At 41.7% G+C, this 21,853-nt stretch overlaps 3 protein-coding genes and 1 long non-coding RNA gene across 4 annotated transcripts in view; 2 read left to right on the top strand and 2 right to left on the bottom strand.

Annotated features, from left to right (window-relative positions):
- LOC120414147 (J domain-containing protein) overlaps nt 1-21,853 on the top strand; it is a 109,162-nt gene that overhangs the window by 66,982 nt on the left and 20,327 nt on the right. The gene's annotated exons all lie outside the window — the stretch shown is intronic.
- Nucleotides 10,939-11,621, top strand: LOC120414148 (uncharacterized). The gene is made up of 2 exons (XR_005605040.2): nt 10,939-11,173; nt 11,231-11,621. It is a non-coding gene; the product is annotated as an uncharacterized LOC120414148 (long non-coding RNA).
- LOC120414145 (prolyl 4-hydroxylase subunit alpha-1-like) lies at nt 11,611-15,982 on the bottom strand. Its single transcript, XM_039575182.2, has 4 exons — nt 15,830-15,982; nt 14,047-15,775; nt 11,870-12,035; nt 11,611-11,810 (listed from the first exon to the last, which is right to left on the bottom strand). The coding sequence occupies exons 2-4, from the start codon at nt 15,352-15,354 to the stop codon at nt 11,740-11,742; spliced, it is 1,545 nt and encodes a 514-aa protein (XP_039431116.1). The 5' UTR covers nt 15,355-15,775; nt 15,830-15,982; the 3' UTR covers nt 11,611-11,739.
- On the bottom strand, nt 17,369-19,106 carry LOC120414144 (prolyl 4-hydroxylase subunit alpha-2-like). Its single transcript, XM_039575181.2, has 3 exons — nt 17,761-19,106; nt 17,540-17,705; nt 17,369-17,481 (listed from the first exon to the last, which is right to left on the bottom strand). The coding sequence occupies exons 1-3, from the start codon at nt 19,084-19,086 to the stop codon at nt 17,411-17,413; spliced, it is 1,563 nt and encodes a 520-aa protein (XP_039431115.1). The 5' UTR covers nt 19,087-19,106; the 3' UTR covers nt 17,369-17,410.

Genomic DNA, 21,853 nt, shown 5'->3' with positions numbered 1-21,853 from the left:
AAAAATTTTATCGAAAAAAAAGATTTTGCATCGAAAATTTTCAAAAAATCTAAAGATTTTTTAATATACCCAAACATGCTAAAAATGATTTTAAACGCAGGAGAATGTATTTTAATTTGATTTCAGCTGGTTGCACTTGAATTTTCATTGAAATTTTGAAGTTTATTGTAAAAATATTTTTTTTGCCCCCTGATTTTTCGGGCCAATTTTGAAGGGGGGGGTGACAAAAACTTTTAAAAATATTTGTACCAGCCTAAGCTGAAAATAGAAAAATGAGCGTGGCCCAATCCACTCGACTGATTAGAATGCATTTGGGAAATATTTTTTTTTGAATGCTTGTAAAAGGAATAGCATAACTTTTAATAAAAGTGAAAATAAACAGAAATGTTCACAAAAAGTTGCTCTACTCGTTGGTGTACTTGGTTTTAGTAAATTTCAAGGAACACTCCAGATTATCCAGCATCATTCAAACACGACCGCTTATTTGGCTTAAAATGGGTATATTTCCCCTACACGTAGATAATTAAAAAATTGCACCCATTCAATTTGTTGGAAACTTACCAAGGCAGTTCAAAATTCACCACAGTTTGTACCTACACGCAGATAAAAAGTAAGTTTATTTCAATTATACTATCAAAATTATTCTTGATATCGAAAAGTCGAAAAATATTCAATCAATTCCCCTTGAAAAAAACAAAAATCTGCGTCCAGCTTTCCTCAACAATCCTCGAAGCATCATCGAAGCGTAAAATTAATTTGATCTATTTTTAAAAATTCATACCTCCCATCGCTCGAAAACTTTGCTGCCTGTCTTCCGTGTCAACAACAGCAGCTTTTTATGTATTTAGTGGCGCAAAAGTCCAGCATCCCGTCTGAAAAGTTGCGACGACTACTGCTCCCTCAAGTATAATAATCAAGCCAGTTGTTTATTTTCATCTCACCAGCTTCTTTGCAAACACACCGATTCGATCCACGTGGCCATCATCGGCGAAGGCGTTCTTCCTTCAGGTGGAAAACAATGCACAACTTTTCACCCGGCTTTGCTTTCAGCGCAGATCGGAAAATCGGGATTGATGGGGAAACAATGAGCTGGAGCTTTTCCACCTGGCGAAGCTACTCCCGGATTGTTGACTTCTTTTTGAGTGTGCTGCCGAACAACTTCGCAAAAGAAGTGATTAATGAAGAGTTGAGTGATTTGTGTGATTTGTCTGATCACGCCTTCTGTCGGATGGGGAAGTAAATGTTGGCCCCGGTCTAACCTAGAGGTTAGGTCGTTAGCTCAGTCCAGGTGTAGGAGTCGTCTCCCTGGGTCCTGTCTCGGTGAAGTCGCCTGTAGGCAGTTGGACTCACAATCCAAAGGTCGTCAGTTCAATTCCCGGGGTAGATGGAAGCTTAGGTGTAAAAAGAGGTTTGCAATTGCCTCGACAATCAAGCCTTCGGACACCTAGTTTCTAGTTGGAATTTCGCAATCGCTGTATAGTTTCTAGTTGGAATTTCGCAATGCTGTAGAGCGAATAATTTGATTGTTTTGAACAGTGCAATGTTTGATAATTAAACGTTCAATAGAAAAAATATCCGTTAGCAATGATTTGACAATGACTTAATGCAATCTTGAACTGAAAAAGTTGGTATTTGAAGCTACTCTGGCTTCGGCATCTAAAGATTTAGCGACTCCGACTCCAACTCCGGGTCCGCAAAATCACCCGACTCCACCCAGTCCAACTCCACAGCCCTTGTTTTTACCACAGACAAATAGACATATATCTCTTTCAAATACTCAATTTCACGGTTTCTCTAAAATCTGCTTAAAGTTTTGTAAAATGTGTGTACTTTATAAATAATTTAGTGCAGGAATGTTACTGAAAAAGAAAGCAGTTGTTTAAGATACAAAATATAACCCCCAGAGCTCATTTTTTTTTTAAATTGTGTAGAATTTTCATCAGCAGATTTAACGATTCAGCCAACTTTTTTTTACTGAGATGTTAGTAATTTATTTTGCTAAATTAGGCCGATGCAAATATTTAAAAAAGTTCAAGGGGGGGGGGGGCAAAAAAATAAAAAAATATAAAAATTTAAATAACAAGCCATAGTCTTCACATTTAAATGAAAAAAGTGTTTTAAAATGCATTTTACACTAGTTCAGTTCTTTTGCAATCATTAGTTTTCAAAAAATCTAAGATCTGACAAAAACAAAAATTGTATCGAAAAAAAAAGATTTTGCATCGAAAATTTTCAAAAAATCTTAAGATTTTTCATAAACCCAAACATGTTAAAAATGATTTTAAACGCAGGAGAATGTATTTTAATTTGATTTCAGCTGGTTACACTTGAATTTTCATTGAAATTTTGAAGTTTATTGTAAAAAATTTTTTTTGCCCCCTGATTTTTCGGGCCGATTTTGAAGGGGGGGGTGACAAAAACTTTTAAAAATATTTGTACCAGCCTTATCGTTTAAAAAAAGTACATTCTAATCAAAAACTTTACTTAAAGAAGAGTCAGCAAAATAAAAAGAAAAAAAAATATTTTGTTTTCCACCATGGTTTTAAGCAAAGAAAGTTGAGTTTTTCAAACTAGTTTAGGAAAAATTCCATTTGTAACATTTGTTATTGATAATTTCATAACATAAGAAAAGATTGCAGAGTGCTTAACAATTTTTCCTAAATTTCTTGTAGTGTATTTTGAATAAAATTGAATAGAAAAAAATAAATATTACAAACATTTTCTTTTTTATATGTTTCTTGCATTTAATGAAATTTATGCATCATTATTTTAATAAATTGTACAAAGATTTAAAAATAAAATTACTTAAACTGCTCTGTGTTTTCTTGCCTAGCAGTTTTGAATAACGTTCTTTAATTTTTTTTTTCAATTTGTGTAATAAAGAAAAAAATATGTGTTATAGCATGCTTCTCACTTCATATTATCCATGGCATGTTAAAACTAAAGCTTATGTTCGGGACGACCGAATAGTGTTTGCCCCCACCCGTACGACGAGAACGACTACGCCCCTGCGCAACGGCAGAGCTGTCATCGACGTCGTCAACAACAACAAGTTTGCCGCTCGAACCGCCTAGCAACAAGATCGCGTTGAGCGCGATCAACACAAGTCATCCAACCGTCGGACGTGCCGGACGCGACGCGCAGCAGCAGAAGTGAAGGAAGGAAGAGCGGAGGAAGAAGAAGAGGAGGAAAGAAGTAGGAGAAAATAGAGAAAAGTGAAAGTAGAACCTTCCGGTGCCTTTTCTTTGGACCCCTTTCCGACCCCCCTAAATACAGTTCACTCCGAAACACTGGCCAACCGTGGCCGGTGCACAACCAGCTTATTTTACTGGACATTCAGGGCTGAGCTGTACGATTTTGAACTAGTTAGTCGCTGTTGGCGGGTTTAGGGCGCCAATGTTCTTGGCGAGGGCGCTTCTCCTCGTAGGGCGCCTATATTTGTACAAGGGGCGCCAAGTGATGAGCGGGGGGGGGGGGGGTGGAATATGCTGTTCGTTTTTTGATTACAAAAAAAATAACAGCTACGTTAGCAAATGAAAAAGTGAGTTTCAGAAAGACACATAAATTTTATCCATTTGCCCTTTCCATTAGGTCCCTGCACTAATCATAAAATGTTGTTTGATTATCGGCAAACTGCAACAGTTATTTAGCAACAGTACGAGTATGAATCCCCTATTCGGAAAGGTAATCAATTTTCATACAAACATATTTCATTTAAAATCAACATTATTCTATCTCAAAATAACATTGAAAACTTTATCAAGTTAACATTACTGTACCGTCAGTTTGTCTGACTATGGGTCAAAAAACGATTCACTTCTCATTACTTCTTACGAACAAATCTAATCTAATCTATCTAATCTAATCTAATGACTTCTAACGAACAAAAACAATTTAAATGATAGCGAAAAAGCGAAGGATTGATCTTAGATAGTTTACTAACATTTTCCAAAAATATGATGGAATTTGATGAATCGTTTAAAAATTGAAACTAAAATAATGCTCTAATACGAAGCAATGATCAAAACAAGTAACTCAGCAGTGTTACTCTTTCAAAGGAATCGACCCATTTCAAAGAACATATTAGAAGGTTGATTTTTTGAAAAATCATTTTTGGTGAAAACCGTACCCCACATATATAAAGCTGCCAAAATCGCGGGTTTTGTTCTTGGAATGTAATATTTCGGATGTATCCTACTCTACCCTTTAAACATAATTAAGTTTCATTAAAAAGACTGAGGAATTGCAAATTCCATAAAAAAAATCATTTTGACCCGATTGCACCCCTACTAAAGGTAATTTTATTATTGATTTGGCAAAAATAGCCACTCCAGCCGCAATAAATTAAATCATCGCAGCGAACAAAAATGTATATTTCAAACACAGATCAGACCCTGATATACCATAACACCGGTCATTGTATGCTAGCGATGCATAAAACGAACAGTGTGAACAGAGCGAACAGCAACGTAGCAGCATCTAGAAAAAGGAAAGAATCATCAAAACGGAACACGTTGAAGAGCACTGCTAGTTGATTCAAAACAAACGCGGCAGCGTTTCGCGGCGCAACTTGGCAACTTAGCAAATTTGCAAAATGCAAAGTTTCTCTTGGGCCCTGCTGAGGGCGCCAAATGGTTTAAGGAGGGCGACATTTTTGTTAAAGAACTTGTTAGTCGACGACTAACCTCGACTAACCTACAGCTCAGCCCTGATCTCCCTTAGGCTCTTTTTTTTTAATTTGCAAAAATGGCATTTTGGGCGCCCTGGGGCTTCCTGAGGGGGCGCTTTATCTTTTTCAAGAAGGCGCAGCACAAATCGGCAACTTGGCAAATTTGCAAAATGCAAAGTTTCTCTTGGGCCCTGCTGAGGGCGCCAAATGGTTTAAGGAGGGCGACATTTTTGTTAAAGAACTTGTTAGTCGACGACTAACCTCGACTAACCTACAGCTCAGCCCTGATCTCCCTTAGGCTCTTTTTTTTTAATTTGCAAAAATGGCATTTTGGGCGCCCTGGGGCTTCCTGAGGGGGCGCTTTATCTTTTTCAAGAAGGCGCAGCACAAATCGGCAACTTGGCAAATTTGCAAAATGCAAAGTTTCTCTTGGGCCCTGCTGAGGGCGCCAAATGGTTTAAGGAGGGCGACATTTTTGTTAAAGAACTTGTTAGTCGACGACTAACCTCGACTAACCTACAGCTCAGCCCTGATCTCCCTTAGGCTCTTTTTTTTTAATTTGCAAAAATGGCATTTTGGGCGCCCTGGGGCTTCCTGAGGGGGCGCTTTATCTTTTTCAAGAAGGCGCAGCACAAATCGGCAACTTGGCAAATTTGCAAAATGCAAAGTTTCTCTTGGGCCCTGCTGAGGGCGCCAAATGGTTTAAGGAGGGCGACATTTTTGTTAAAGAACTTGTTAGTCGACGACTAACCTCGACTAACCTACAGCTCAGCCCTGATCTCCCTTAGGCTCTTTTTTTTTAATTTGCAAAAATGGCATTTTGGGCGCCCTGGGGCTTCCTGAGGGGGCGCTTTATCTTTTTCAAGAAGGCGCAGCACAAATCGGCAACTTGGCAAATTTGCAAAATGCAAAGTTTCTCTTGGGCCCTGCTGAGGGCGCCAAATGGTTTAAGGAGGGCGACATTTTTGTTAAAGAACTTGTTAGTCGACGACTAACCTCGACTAACCTACAGCTCAGCCCTGATCTCCCTTAGGCTCTTTTTTTTTAATTTGCAAAAATGGCATTTTGGGCGCCCTGGGGCTTCCTGAGGGGGCGCTTTATCTTTTTCAAGAAGGCGCAGCACAAATCGGCAACTTGGCAAATTTGCAAAATGCAAAGTTTCTCTTGGGCCCTGCTGAGGGCGCCAAATGGTTTAAGGAGGGCGACATTTTTGTTAAAGAACTTGTTAGTCGACGACTAACCTCGACTAACCTACAGCTCAGCCCTGATCTCCCTTAGGCTCTTTTTTTTTAATTTGCAAAAATGGCATTTTGGGCGCCCTGGGGCTTCCTGAGGGGGCGCTTTATCTTTTTCAAGAAGGCGCAGCACAAATCGGCAACTTGGCAAATTTGCAAAATGCAAAGTTTCTCTTGGGCCCTGCTGAGGGCGCCAAATGGTTTAAGGAGGGCGACATTTTTGTTAAAGAACTTGTTAGTCGACGACTAACCTCGACTAACCTACAGCTCAGCCCTGATCTCCCTTAGGCTCTTTTTTTTTAATTTGCAAAAATGGCATTTTGGGCGCCCTGGGGCTTCCTGAGGGGGCGCTTTATCTTTTTCAAGAAGGCGCAGCACAAATCGGCAACTTGGCAAATTTGCAAAATGCAAAGTTTCTCTTGGGCCCTGCTGAGGGCGCCAAATGGTTTAAGGAGGGCGACATTTTTGTTAAAGAACTTGTTAGTCGACGACTAACCTCGACTAACCTACAGCTCAGCCCTGATCTCCCTTAGGCTCTTTTTTTTTAATTTGCAAAAATGGCATTTTGGGCGCCCTGGGGCTTCCTGAGGGGGCGCTTTATCTTTTTCAAGAAGGCGCAGCACAAATCGGCAACTTGGCAAATTTGCAAAATGCAAAGTTTCTCTTGGGCCCTGCTGAGGGCGCCAAATGGTTTAAGGAGGGCGACATTTTTGTTAAAGAACTTGTTAGTCGACGACTAACCTCGACTAACCTACAGCTCAGCCCTGATCTCCCTTAGGCTCTTTTTTTTTAATTTGCAAAAATGGCATTTTGGGCGCCCTGGGGCTTCCTGAGGGGGCGCTTTATCTTTTTCAAGAAGGCGCAGCACAAATCGGCAACTTGGCAAATTTGCAAAATGCAAAGTTTCTCTTGGGCCCTGCTGAGGGCGCCAAATGGTTTAAGGAGGGCGACATTTTTGTTAAAGAACTTGTTAGTCGACGACTAACCTCGACTAACCTACAGCTCAGCCCTGATCTCCCTTAGGCTCTTTTTTTTTAATTTGCAAAAATGGCATTTTGGGCGCCCTGGGGCTTCCTGAGGGGGCGCTTTATCTTTTTCAAGAAGGCGCAGCACAAATCGGCAACTTGGCAAATTTGCAAAATGCAAAGTTTCTCTTGGGCCCTGCTGAGGGCGCCAAATGGTTTAAGGAGGGCGACATTTTTGTTAAAGAACTTGTTAGTCGACGACTAACCTCGACTAACCTACAGCTCAGCCCTGATCTCCCTTAGGCTCTTTTTTTTTAATTTGCAAAAATGGCATTTTGGGCGCCCTGGGGCTTCCTGAGGGGGCGCTTTATCTTTTTCAAGAAGGCGCAGCACAAATCGGCAACTTGGCAAATTTGCAAAATGCAAAGTTTCTCTTGGGCCCTGCTGAGGGCGCCAAATGGTTTAAGGAGGGCGACATTTTTGTTAAAGAACTTGTTAGTCGACGACTAACCTCGACTAACCTACAGCTCAGCCCTGATCTCCCTTAGGCTCTTTTTTTTTAATTTGCAAAAATGGCATTTTGGGCGCCCTGGGGCTTCCTGAGGGGGCGCTTTATCTTTTTCAAGAAGGCGCAGCACAAATCGGCAACTTGGCAAATTTGCAAAATGCAAAGTTTCTCTTGGGCCCTGCTGAGGGCGCCAAATGGTTTAAGGAGGGCGACATTTTTGTTAAAGAACTTGTTAGTCGACGACTAACCTCGACTAACCTACAGCTCAGCCCTGATCTCCCTTAGGCTCTTTTTTTTTAATTTGCAAAAATGGCATTTTGGGCGCCCTGGGGCTTCCTGAGGGGGCGCTTTATCTTTTTCAAGAAGGCGCAGCACAAATCGGCAACTTGGCAAATTTGCAAAATGCAAAGTTTCTCTTGGGCCCTGCTGAGGGCGCCAAATGGTTTAAGGAGGGCGACATTTTTGTTAAAGAACTTGTTAGTCGACGACTAACCTCGACTAACCTACAGCTCAGCCCTGATCTCCCTTAGGCTCTTTTTTTTTAATTTGCAAAAATGGCATTTTGGGCGCCCTGGGGCTTCCTGAGGGGGCGCTTTATCTTTTTCAAGAAGGCGCAGCACAAATCGGCAACTTGGCAAATTTGCAAAATGCAAAGTTTCTCTTGGGCCCTGCTGAGGGCGCCAAATGGTTTAAGGAGGGCGACATTTTTGTTAAAGAACTTGTTAGTCGACGACTAACCTCGACTAACCTACAGCTCAGCCCTGTGGACATTTTCAATCAATTATCTGTATTTCTTAAAACGTTGTAATCAACAACAACTTCAAACATAAATTCCAAAATGACTGTAAAAAATCTTGTAGATTGCATGATTAATAAATCATTGTTTAACCCTCTACAACCAAACCCCGCCTTTAGACGGGCTTCGATCTAAAAAATCGCCAAAAATCAATTTTCCAACCGATTTTTGATCTTTAAAAAGCATTGGAAAGAAGAACTCTTAAAATTTTAGAAAATTTCAGGGTTGGAAGTTTAACTTGTTTCATGTGACTTTGCCAATGTTTTTAAAAATGTCATTTTTTCAGGGGTCAACTTTGGCTGTGTTTTTTACTAACATTTCCTATATTTTCAGTAAAAAGAAGTATGCAGTAATTTTTGTAGTGTCCCAGACTATGCCTCTACGCATTTTTTTGCAATTTAAATGATGATGGTGCGATTCTATAGCAGAAAATGTGAAAAACATGCAAAAAATTTAAAAAGTGACTGTAAAAACATGAAAAAGTAGATAGGCGAAATGTAATTATATTAGGTGGTAGAGTAGGCCAAATACTACCAAAAACAAACATAAACTAAACAAGATAAATGCAAATAAAAATACTAAAAATGAAACAAGAAAAACATAAAACAAGAAAACTAAAGTTTTTCGTAGAACAAAAGTTGCTCAAAATGACCTCCTGAACACGGGAAAAATAAATATCTTCGAAAAAAAAAATTTGGGCAGTAGAGGGTTAAATACACACAGACTCAGAAATTTTTTTTCCGGAAAATCAATCAAATATTTAACTGCAAATCAACTTATCCATTTAATTTTTTTGAAATTTTGTTGAAATTACAAACAAAGTGTGCAAGTCTTGTTCTGCCTAAAATTGTGCTGTTGCTAATTGACGGTAAAAAAATACTAAAACCTGATATATATTATTTTCTAATGATTGCATTTTTCGATATGTTTCAGACGAAAAAACCCGCAACTTTTGAACCTAAAGACGGAGAAAAATGTTGCCGCCAAGTTATAATTTTTGAAATAGAAATCTTCCCCCAAAAAAAATGACTTTAGTTTTGAATGTAAAATCGTATTTAAATTTGAAAAAATCTTTACATTTTTTTGATTTTTTTTCTTTTTTTTTTTTGATAAAATTAATCATTTTTAAACTTAAGCCTAATTTATGTAATATAGGAATATTGTTGTTTATTAAAATAAAGTCCATATTTGTCCATTTCCGATTTTTTTTCCGAGTAGCTGAGAAAATGCTCTAAAACTTTTGGTCTACAGATATACAGCCTTGCAAAAAATCAAATTTGATGAAAATTAGGTTTTTCTAAGTGTCATCCAACAAGACTTTATTTTTCAAAACATGATAGCTTGACAATCATTCGTCAGATTTACAATGGTATAATACGTCACATTTGTGAAATTAAGTACTTTCAAACATTATTTTAACTAGATTTTAAAAATTTTTAAAATATTTTTTTCAGGAGCATCGAAAATTTTAAAAATGTTACTTTGTTTATCTAAGGGACCATTCGCCTTGAGCATTTCATGACCTTCTTAAATTCATAGTTTCTTGTTAAAAGGTTTTTTGCATTAATTTTGAAGTATTTTTTTACAGTTATCTTGTTTTTTTTCCAATTGCTTTTAAGAAATGTTTTGTTTACCAAAAAAAATAAGAAATAGGTTTTTTACCTGTCATCCAATTAGGGAGCATTCTTTAATTACGTTACGCAGTTTTGAAGGCTGTGTTAAGCTTCATACAAATAAACATGTAAGGTAATTTTGTTACAGGAAGGAAGAGGGTAAAAAATCCCAATTTTTGCGTTACCTAATAAATAAACGCTCCCTAATCGGTTGACACTTAGAAAAACCTACCGTAAACCGGGGTGACTTTGATAGGATTTCAATTTGTTTTTGGAATATTATCCAACAGGTAAGGTTTTTCTCAAGATTATTATTTTTAAAACACGATTGGGGTAGGCCGCACAAAGTCCATGCACTGTTTTGGAAAAAAGTTTTTTTTAACAGTGTTTAGAAAAATAGTTACATAAAAAATTCTTAGTTTAAATTCCGGGGTGACTTTGATAGTCATAGTTTTTCTTGTTAAAATCATATTTAAGATGTTCAAACTTTATTTGTACGTTAAATGTACCATCACCAAGTAGCTGATATAGTTTTAAAGAAAAATCAATGTTTATATTAAGTTAACTAAGTTTATAAGTTTTTTAACAAAATACATTAAAATTTTAGGTAAAATTGTTTAAATGTCGGAATTTTGCCTGAAATTTTTTAAAACTCGTTTTGTTTATAAAATTATCGCTTTATATTGCATTTTATACTGAATTTGAAGCACGAATCACAAGTTTTCACATTTTACATGAAATTTGTTCTGCCTATAAATTTGGAGATTTTTTTAAATTGTGTTTCAAAAACACATATTATTTATTATTTATACACTTATTTAACCTTCTCCTAGTGGAAAATTGTCCAATGAATCCGAAAATGCATTCCGTTTTCCGATTCAAAATCATGTTCATTGAGAAAATCATGACACTTTAAGAAGTTTAAAATAATGACTATAGTTAACTAACTTTTCTAACTTTTCAAAATTTTATGAAAGATTCTACTTTGAACACTTCTCTACCACGGTCAGAATGATTCCGTACCATTCCGTACGTATTTAAATTGTACTCTTCATTTTGCGAAAAAATCTCAAACCTATCAAAGTCACCCGGCTATCAAAGTCACCCCGTTTTACGGTATTTATTATTTTTTTTTTGGTAAAAATGGGAAGCGACACCTTCGTATTGAACAAACAGCAATTGCAGTTAAAAACAAACCAAACTAAATTCAAGAATATCGATAGCCTATCTTCTAACTCAAACACCCCAATCACAGTTTGCATTTCTGAGTTAAACACTGCTCTGACAACTGCCACCTCAGTCCCAAATCCCAACCTGTTCGTCGATACCACACACCATCGGGTCTCTCCGTCAAAGAAGCCCACCGAGCCGTGAATACTCGTATTAGGTGCGGTTCACCGCAGTTCACAGTCCGGACAGGATTCACTAGGTTCTCTGTTTCTAGGTATATGCTGCTATAGGATCAATAGCCCCCAACCATAGTCCATCCATATAGTCAATCACAGGCCGATTCGGCTCATTGGCAGTAAACTGTCGTCGTCGGGAAATGGAAGCAACTGAAGGGACGAGTTTCACCTTTCTTCTCTTTTTGTTTCGGATGGCTTCATTAGAAGACTGAATTCAGGTTGATTAGAGAAAGACTAAATGATGATGGAAACGTTGCAGCTAATGACGGTTGATTGTGCGAGGGTATCCAGATCGCACAATTGTAATTATGTCTAAGAATCGCCGGTTGATGAAATTGAAATGGGTACGAATGTGGCGAACATGGTCTTCGACACTTCCTGAAACTTCGCAGACAAGGTAACAGTCAGACATCATCAATCAACGAGAAACGCAACTTTTTTTTGTTACAAAACTACACAAGATTCTTCGATAAGCGTCCCCAACGACAGCACAACACGTTATCACTCTTTCCGATTTATTCGCACAACACCAGCAACTCCCGCTTGGTCATTTCTCCGGGTCCGGGTCGCAAGGTCGCACAAACTCCTGGTGCCGCTCGTGGATCCACTTGTTGGCCACTGCAATCGAAAAAGCTCATCAATTGAGGCCACTTCACGGTCACACCGGTTCAACTTACCCCACTTGGACCCGATCAGTACCGGGCACGCTCCGTGCAGCGTCTTTTCGTCCCCCTTGCCGCTGGCCCGCAGGTTGTACCAGAAGATGGCGGTTCCCTTCTTCGGGAACACGCCGACGCCCAGGTGGGGGAAGACCGTGGCGCCACCCTCCTCCACGTCACTTAGCTGTTGAGGGGAGGTTGAAGGTTACTTAATCAGGGTTGACGCAGTCGGTGGAGACTCCAAATCTTGAGAAGCCGGAGCAGGGCTTGCGAAATTTCGACTTTTTTGATGATAGCTGACAGAACACTCCAATCGTCTTCACCACGACAATCTGATTTTTACATTCTACTTTTGTTCGTTTCACACAAAAAGGAATGAGTGCTATGCAAAGTCACTCACACAATCATTGACTTCCCTGTAGGAGAAATATCGCTTGGAGAGCGTTCGTTTGACATTCTACCGAGATTCCGATCATCTCTCCAATGATAGCAATCATATGACTCCTGTCACCGCGCAGCATACATTAGGAAGAGAGAGACAACAACGAGAGAAAGAGAAAGAGCACGTTGTCTCGTTCGGGCGGCTGCTTGAGTGGTGCTCATTTTTCGTTCGTTTCGTCTTCGTGTTTACGTTCACTGACCGTCGCCAAGCAATGACGATCATGATAGGCGTTGTGTGTCAGCGATCAAATATCGTTTTGGGAAATGATCGCTGACAGAAAGTTCTATCGAATATCGAGCAGTCCCATTCAGTGATAGATCCCTTTTCAAGCATTGAGCCGGAGTCTAAATCACTAACTTTTCAGAGGCTCAACTGACTTCTGCCTCAAAAATCGCCTGACTCCAAATACAACAACTTCGCTTCGCTCGAGGACAGTGATTTTAGCGAATTGCAGACTGGACTTCGTCATGTTGAAAACATTATTTTTATAGCCAAGGTTTTCTTGAAATAAATAGTTGGAAATAAAACCACCAGAACAGATTCTTAACGCCATGGCAGCTGTCCATGGCCGTCGGCTCCCATATCCACTACGTACTGAGCGAAAAGAAAGGTATTGGGAAGACGAGAAGTGTTGATGCTAAAGCTTTTTAAGGGGACAAGGGAAATTCCCAAAAAGTATACTCTGACTGTAACAAAAACTTCCATACAAAATTGAAGAAAATTAGCTGACTCCGAATACAACTTCGGCTTCGTAAGAGTAATTGAATCCAACTCCGTATCCGGTTTATGATAAATAAGCAACAGCAACTCCGACCAACTCTCCAACAAGAACTGACTCAAGCAACTTCGACTCCAACTCCAGCTACAACTGCCTTATGAAGTTGTTGGAAAAAGACTCCGACTCCAACTTCTCAAATCAAATCATACTCCAGTTCTGTTTATGTGATGATTTTACTAGTCCTGGTTGTCTTCCAGGACAGCCTTCTCCATCGCGCACCGAGGTAGATGAAGAAGGGAAATGTTAAGGCTCCTCTCATTTAGAAGTAAAGGGGAAATTCTCCACGGTATCTCCAAATAAGTTGTCTCCGACTACAACACCAACTTCCATACAAAGTAGTAGAAAATAAGCTAACTGACTACAACTCCGGCTTCTGAAGAGTTATTGCATTGGACTTTGTATCCGGCTTCACATGACTAAGCGACAGCGACTCCGACCAGCGCTCCAAAAAGGACTGACTCCAGCAACTCCGACTTCAACAACACCTTGTATATAATGTTTGTTGACAATTTGACCAGTTCAGAGATCGACTTCTCAGAATGTGTTAACTCCTATTCCAACTCTAATCTTCTCAAATTTATCGAATCAGACTCCGACTCTGGGTCCCCAAAAAAGTGCAGACGCCACCGACTCCAACTCCACAACCCTGTTGATAGCATTGAAGTCAGAGTCAAAATTGCCTAATTTTAAGCAATTTTGTCGGAGTCGGTAAAATCGGATTTCGAAGACTGAGTGACTCCGACAACTCCCCTACAAAGAATATTTCCCAACTCTGACTCCGGTTGCTCAGAATTGGTCAGTTCCGACTCCGCAGCGCCGGATTCTGAATTCAAGGCTGTGAAGTAGGAGATGGATTCAAGACCGGTGGAGTTGGAGATGGATTCTACAATTCATGGGAAGCCGGGTTGAATAGCAATTTGCAGATACTTTGCTCGAAGAGTTGGAATCAGAGTACATAGTAGATCAGTAACTTACGTAAAACATCAGCGTCGCAATACGATTCCCGGTGTTCAACTCCGGGTACGGATTCTCCTCCCTGCTCCAGTCGTAATGCGGCAGGTAGTGTCCGCCGATGCCGTAGTTGTTGACCTGCAGCGACTCGTACGCGGTCTCGTCCAGCCCCAGGGCCATGTCCTTGGTGCGCCGGCTGAGTGCCGCCACGACCGGGTGATCGTAGTCCGTGAGCCACGAGTTCTGGCTGGTGCGCGATTTGGACACTTCCTTCTTGGCGGCGTCCCCCACCATCGAGCGGTTGATCCGCGGACGGCCCAGCTCGATGACCTTGGTGATCTCCGCGTCCGACGCAGCGTCGTGGTAGACGGCGACGAACGGGTCCAGGTTTACTACCTCTTGTTTGAGGGGTGCCAGCCGAAGGAAGGGGGAAGTGCTCATGTGGTAGCGGCAGTAGAGGTTGAAGGTTTCTGACGGGGGTCGTTGGTGGTCTCCGCGACAGAGCGGTTCGTACAGCGGGTGAGGAACCGCTCGAGGTGGCTTCGCCGTTCGACCGTTCAGCTCGACGTGGTCCAACCAGTCTTGGATGACCTTCTTCTTCGAGAGGACTGCAGCGTTCTTTGGATCCAGCTTCAACAGTTCCTCTGTCAACTTCATAGCTTCCTCGTGTTCACCGTCCTCGGTCAAGCTGTACGTGAAGTAGTCCAGAATCTCAAATTTGCTGATCCCGGGAGAGTCCTCCGCCTTCCACCGTCGCAACGCTTCCCGGAACCACTGGTTGGCGTTCGTAAAGTACTTGCCCTGTGCCAAAGCTAACCCAACCCGGTAGCACTCGTCGGGAGTCAGCTCCCGAACCAGCTTGTGCCCGTATACGTTCCCCTTGGCCAGGTCGGTAGCTTCCATCATGTACAGATCCTGCAGCCTCGACAACCCCTCCGCGATCCCCTGCAGGTCCTCCTCGGTCGGCAGCACCGTTGAACCATCAATCAAGTCAACGCCAACTCCCTTCCGTATCAGCTCGTCAATATCCTGATAGTCCTTCACCAGCCGCTTCGTCATCAGGAACGCACTGACCGGGTTCGACACGTACACCAGCGGACTCTCCTCCGCTCCCTCGATGTCCGCGCGCAGCCTATCGCGCTCCCGCTTCAAGAACGCGACCTTTTCCTCCGACAGCACTATAAACCGATCCAACCGGTCCAGAATGGCCAGCTCGCTCTTCAGCAGCAGCTCCATGTTCACCACCGACGAGTAGAACTCGCTCGGGATGTGCTGGTCCTGGCCAAGTGCCACGACCACCAACGTCAGCAGCAATGCCTTACTTGCGGCCATTCCGGGAACTCGACAACGCACAACTGAACGCGCGGTCACCCCCGCGAACGCACGGTTCGGAACCCCTTATCGGAAGATTCGACCTGATAAGAGTCACGAAAAAAGGCTTGTAAGTTGTTTTCTTTTTTTGCGCTAAACGACGTTCCGGAGTTGTCATTGGCTTGTATCCGAAAGAATAGCATGCTTGCTAACTGCAATTTTTATTTCAAGGTATGACACGCGAGGTTGACGCTGATTAAGGTTTTTGGGCGTCGGTTACGACATCGATGCGTTCCGACGGCACGTTATCGCTGGCTGATAACACGACCAGCTGATTAGGGGTTTTCGATTTATGACTCAGGTAATCACTTTCATTTCTCCGGATCCAGCTCGCAGGGTCGCACAAACTCTTGGTGATACTCGTGGATCCACTGGTTGGCCACTGTAATCAAGCTGAATCCTAACATATTAAGAACTTTAAGACAGGTCTACCTACCCCACTTGGACCCACTCAACACTGGACAGGCAGCATGTAGCGTCCTCCGATCCCCCGTACCGTTGCGGTACAGATTGTACCAAAGAATCGCGGATCCCTTCCTGGGAAACACTGCCAAGCCCAGCTGTGGGAATACCGTGGCGCCACCAATCTCAACGTCGCTCAGCTACGAAGAATTGTTCAATAAATACAAGATCAATTACATTCGATCGTAACCTCACATAGAACATGACCGTCGCGATCCGATTCCCAACGCCCAGTCCCGCGTACGGAACCGCCTCCATAGCCCAGTCGTAGTGCGCCACATAGTGCCCACCGACGCCATAGTTGTTGACCTGCAGCATCTCGTACGACTGCTGGCGCAATCCCCCCGTCATGTCCCCAACGCGGCGGTCTAGAGTCGTAACGACGCGATCATCCCCAGCGTCAAGCCACGCGTTCTGGCTGGTCCGCGCGTTGGACACTTGTGGCTCGCTGTCTTCCCGTACGGTTGCCCGGCTGATTCGCGGCTTGGCAAGCTCGATGAGCTTGGAGATTTCCCGATCGGAGGCAACGTCGTGGTAGACGGTGATGAAAGGGTCCAGGTTGAGCACTTCTTCTTTCAGTGGAGCTAGTCGGAGGAAGGAGGACGTCCCTGTATGGTATTGACAGTAGAGGTGGGATGTCTCCGAAGCAGGTCGTTGGTAGTCTCCGCGACAGAGTAATTCGTGAGGTACTTCCGCTTGAAGTTTCTTCTGATCGTCTTCGATCGTCTTCTTCTCCACGAGACCTCCAGCATGAGTTGGATTCTGCTTCAGCATTTGGTTGGTCATTTTATCCACGAACTGACCGTTCTCGGATAAGCTGGTTGACACCTGGTTCATCCTCAACCTTCCACCGATTCAGTGCTTCCCGAAACCACTGGTTCGCGTTAGAAAAGTACTTTCCATGTACCATAGCTGTTCCAACACGGTAGCACTCCTCCGAATTCAGCTCCCGATCCAGCTTGCGTCCGTACACGTTCCCCTTCGCCAGCTCGGAAGCTTCCATCCTGTAGATATCCTGAAGTCTTGACAACCCCGCAGCAACCCCTTGCAGATCATCTTCAGTCGGCAAGACCGTCGCATGATTGATAATCTCAACGCCGATACCATCCCGGATCAGCGCGTCAATATCCCGGTAGTCCACCAGAAGCCGCTTCGTCATCAGGAACGCACTGATCGGATTGGACACGTAAGCAATCGGATCAACACCTCGGACTTCGTCACGCAATCTATCACGTTCTCGCTTCAAGAGTTTGATCTTCTCCTGTGACTTCCGGATAAAGAGGTCCAATCGATCCAGGATCGCCAGCTCACTGCTCAGCAGCAGCTCCATGTTCATCACTGAGGAGTAGAACTCGCTGGGTTTTTGGTGCTGACCAAGTACTTGGTACAGCGTCAAGATCACCAACGTCAACGGGTAAGCTGCAACCATTCTGAAATCTTGAGACGGTCAAACTGATGATTTTCTGTGATTTTGTGACCGTTCAAAAACCGAGAAATTCTCGAAAGGCCGTGAAGCGTAAGTAATACCATGAAATTCCGTAACTTTCAATTTTATTCACTTCTTCGGGTCCAGCTCGCAAGGTCGTACAAACTCCTGGTGGCGCTCGTGGATCCACTTGTTGGCGACTGGAACAAAACAAATCGTTCTTTACAGACCTTGCGATCCTCCCTCATTCCAACTTACCCCACTTGGATCCGATCAGCACCGGACAAGCCGCGTGCAGCGTCTTCTTGTCCCCTTTGCCGTTGCGATGCAGGTTGTACCAGAAGATCGCGGTTCCCTTCCGGGGACGCACTGCCAGGTTCAGCCGTGGAAAGACCGTGGAACCACCCTCCTGAACGTCACTTAGCTACGAAAAATTCTGATTTGAAATTGGGATCTACCATGGTACAACCAGGACTTACGTAGAACATGAGCGTCGCGATGCGATTCCCCAAGCCCTTGTTCGGAAACGGGTTCGCGCTCGGGCTCCAGTCGTAGTGTATGGAGTAGAACCCCCCGAGTCCGTAGTTGTTGACCTGCAGCATCTCGTAGGACGGCTCGCGCAGCCCTCCGGCCATGTCCCGTGATCTCTGGTTGAGAGTTTCCACGATCGGGTCGTGTTCATCCTCGAACCAAGCGTTTTGGCTGATTCGGATTTTGGAGATTTGCTCATTCTTGGTATCACCCACTGCCGACCGCTTGATCAGCGGTCTAGCAAGCTCGATGAGCTTGGCAATCTCCCGGTCGGATACCGCTGCGTGGTAGACGACGATCATCGGATCCAGATTGATCACTTCCAGCTTCAAGGGCGCCAACCGCAGAAACGGTGTAGCGCTTGTCTCATACCGACAAAACAGCTGGGACGTTACCTCGACTGGACGTTCGTAGTCTCCACGACACAACTTTTCATAGAGCTTGATTATAGCCGGCTTTGGCAGCTTGCGCTTTCGTCCGTTTCTCTCGATGTGATCCAGCCCACCTTCGATGACCTTCTTCTTCGCGATACCTCCAACAAAGGTTGAATTGATCTCCAGCAGTTCATTCGTCAACTCTAGTGCTTCCTCGTATCTTCCGACCTGGGACAAACTGTGCGAGTAGTAGTCCAGAATCTCAAACCTACTAACTTCACACGCTTCCTCCACCTCCAACCGATCCAGCGCTTCCCGGAACCACTGATTTGCATTCCTGAAGCACGCTCCCTGTGCCATAGCTCTACCAATCCAGTAGCACTCCTCCACACTCAACTCCCGAACCACCCTCTCCCCATTCACCTTCCCCTTCGCCAGCTCAGCAGCCTTCATTTTATACACCTCCTGCAACCTCGACAACCCCTCGGCGACCCCCTGCAGATCATCCACCCCGGGTAACGCCGTCCACGCATCAATCAACTCAACCCCCACCCCCCTCCTAACCCGTGCGTCAATATCCCGATAGTCCAGCAGCAGTCGCTTCGTCATCAGGAACGCCCTGATCGGATTGGACACGTAAGCGATCGGGTTCTGCTTCGCGCCCGCGACGTCCGCCCTCAGTCGGTCGCGCTCCCGCTTTAAGAGTGCGATCTCCGCCTCCGACTTTGCGATGATCGTGTCCAGCCGGTCCAGGATCGCGAGCTCACTCTGCAGCAGCCGCTCCATGCCCACCGTTGAGGTGTAGAATTCGGTGCGATTCTGGGTTTCTGCGGACACCGTGTAACTTCCGAGGGTTAAGATTGCCAGCATGAGCAACAGGAGTTCAGCAGTTGCGACCATCGTGGAAACTTTGAAAAAATGAACTAAATGCGATATTAAAATTCTGAACAAGCCGAGTTCTTACGATAACTTTGATATCCGTGAAATTCTCTGTTGACCGATAAAATTGCTGATTTCGTGTAATGCCCTGAGAACGAAATGAAAAACATTGTGCATTTAATCGCCTTGAACAGTCATGATCGAAGTGTAAATGTACCAGCTGGTAATATGTTTCGCAATGTATTTCCAACTGTTTATACAGATGCATTACATCTTGACGATTCATTGAAAAATTGAGAAAGATTTCTTGTTTAGGAGATGTTGGGGTAACATTTAAAAATTTAGCCACGGTTATTTCAAGCATTTTATTTAAAAAAAATAGTATTCTCATTGAATCATCGATAAAACGAATGGTAAACAAATCAATTTCAGGAATAGTTCCACAGGTTTAAACATCAGAAGTTTCTACATGTGCTGACACTTTTTGGCAGGCTACCACTATACAAAAATGTTATGTTAAGGGTGCACAGCAACGAAGGAAGTTGTTGTCTTCTTATTCCAAAATTGTCAAACTTACGGACCCAATCCTGCAATAACGGAATTGTAAAATAGGCAAATTTTGTTGTAAACCTCTTAGTAGACAGTACTTTAGGGGATGAATAAAAAAATATTTCGATAGTTCTCGTAGTTTAGAAAATACTAAAATATCTGTAACAAAAATCTTGGTGCAAAAGCTCTGGTTGATGTGCACCGTTAATATAAAAATTATGATTCTTGAGTAAGGAATTTTAATAGTAGGATTTTAGGAGATACAATTTCAATTACCTTTATTTAATCAAAAAATCAATTTCCCAAAATTTTTATTTTTTCTATATTTAGCTTTTTTATATAAAACAAGCCTTACCCGACAAACTTCGTTCTGCCTTTTTTTCGTTTGTTGACGTTTTTAGCTTTTTTGCTTATTCAGCCTCCTGTGATCAAAATTTGATTTTACGTAACTTTTTCCATGCATTTTGCCGATGCTCCGGAATCGGTCCCAGAGTGACCAAAGTGTCAATTAGTTAGCATAAAAACCTTCCTTGAGCTTATACGAACCCAACGCAACAAAAAGCACCTCGATCCGACGCTCCGTATTGAACTGATTCGCGTTCGAACAAAACCGTCGAAATTTTTTATATATATAGATAGAATACAGCGGACTCTCTCGTTGTCGAAAAATCAAAGCATGCTACTTAATGGGACTGACAACTTTATTGACAGCTGGAGCAATATTGAAATCGAAAAACTTTAGATATCGATATCTATAGTTTTTTTTTTAAAGAACCTATAAACTATTGTCTTTCATATGTTTATGGGATGTTTATAGGACCTATTCAAAAAAACTTTTTAATGTGAAATCAAATTTGCAACCAAAAAGTAAATTGTCTTAAGTGCACCGTTTTCAAGATATATTTTCTACACAGAAAAAATGAGTGTTCAGCAAAGTTCAGAAAATTTTCTGGAAAATTGTCCCAGAAACATTGAAGATTGAACCAACGGATTTGAAATGAGGAATCATCAAAACTGTTAACAATGTAACTTTTGGTTCAATTTTCAATATTTACTATATATTTTTTCAATTTCTTATCTTTACCGAAAAAAATATTTGGAAAAGGCGTTACGTTGAATATTGGCCCTTTAAAAAAGTTAGTCTTGAATTTAAAATTGAACAAAGTTTTTTTTCAAAGCTATCACAAAATTTCACCAGTGTTATTTTTTACATTGAGAATAAATCATTAGTTGCTGAGGTATTGGCGAGACTTAAGGAGGTATTAGACTATGACAGTAATTTTTGCGTTTGACTGTTTACATGGTCTGCCATATTGTTTTTGGAGCAGTTTTTTAACAAACAGTTTGCGAGATTGGCTAACGAATTAGCGAGCAAATAAACTGTTTGTCCAAACATTCACTCAAAAAAAAAATTCAGTTGCTCTTCTATAAAATATATTATTACAGTCCAGACTAGAATCAAGAAAAAAAACATTTTTTTGTTTTGTTATTTTTTATTGTTGAGCTTAAGTATGACCCCTAAACGACTCTAAAGTGATTTAGAATTTTGAAATTCAACATGACGGTCAAAATGTGCGATGATTAATTTAGTAGGCAATCAAACATTCGATTTGATTAAAATTGAGTTGCAGAATTCGAATTTGATGTTAAAAACCAGAAAATAAAAAAAACGAAAAAGAAAATATTTTATTCGTGATACGATTATTTTCATACAAACATTCGGATAATCGAACTTCGGATGATCGAAACTTCGGATAATCGAAACTTCGGAAAATCGAGGCTTGGATAATCGAGTCTAGACTGTATAACAAATGAATGTTTATGATAATGATTGAAAAGGACTCTTTACAAAACAAAAATGTGTAAGGTGAGCAAATAATTTTGAATGTAATTTATTATTTGTCTGAAATTAAACGTTGTGAATATCTAGACTTAAAACATTTATTTTAAGTAATTTATAAAAAAAAATGATGGCCCGTAACATTTTTACAGTTAAAAACTTAAAAAAAAATAGTTTCATGTATGTGAATAGAGTATGACTTAGGCCGTTGCAAATATTTTTTGAAAGTCATGTCCTGTTGAACAATTATAAATTAACTAATCTACCGTAATAAGCCTAATAACAACTTCTTATAAAAATATTAGAAAATGATTATCAAAAATGTCAAAATGTCAAAAAGCGTGTTAGTTTCGCAAATTTTTTCTCCAAAAAGTTTGCCAAACAATTGTGCTGTAGTGT

This window comes from Culex pipiens, chromosome 1 (assembly GCF_016801865.2).
Source record: "Culex pipiens pallens isolate TS chromosome 1, TS_CPP_V2, whole genome shotgun sequence".
Taxonomy (NCBI): Eukaryota; Metazoa; Arthropoda; class Insecta; order Diptera; family Culicidae; genus Culex; species Culex pipiens.
The sequence above is the reverse complement of the archived record's forward strand: the minus strand, read 5'-3'. Positions and strand labels throughout refer to the sequence as shown.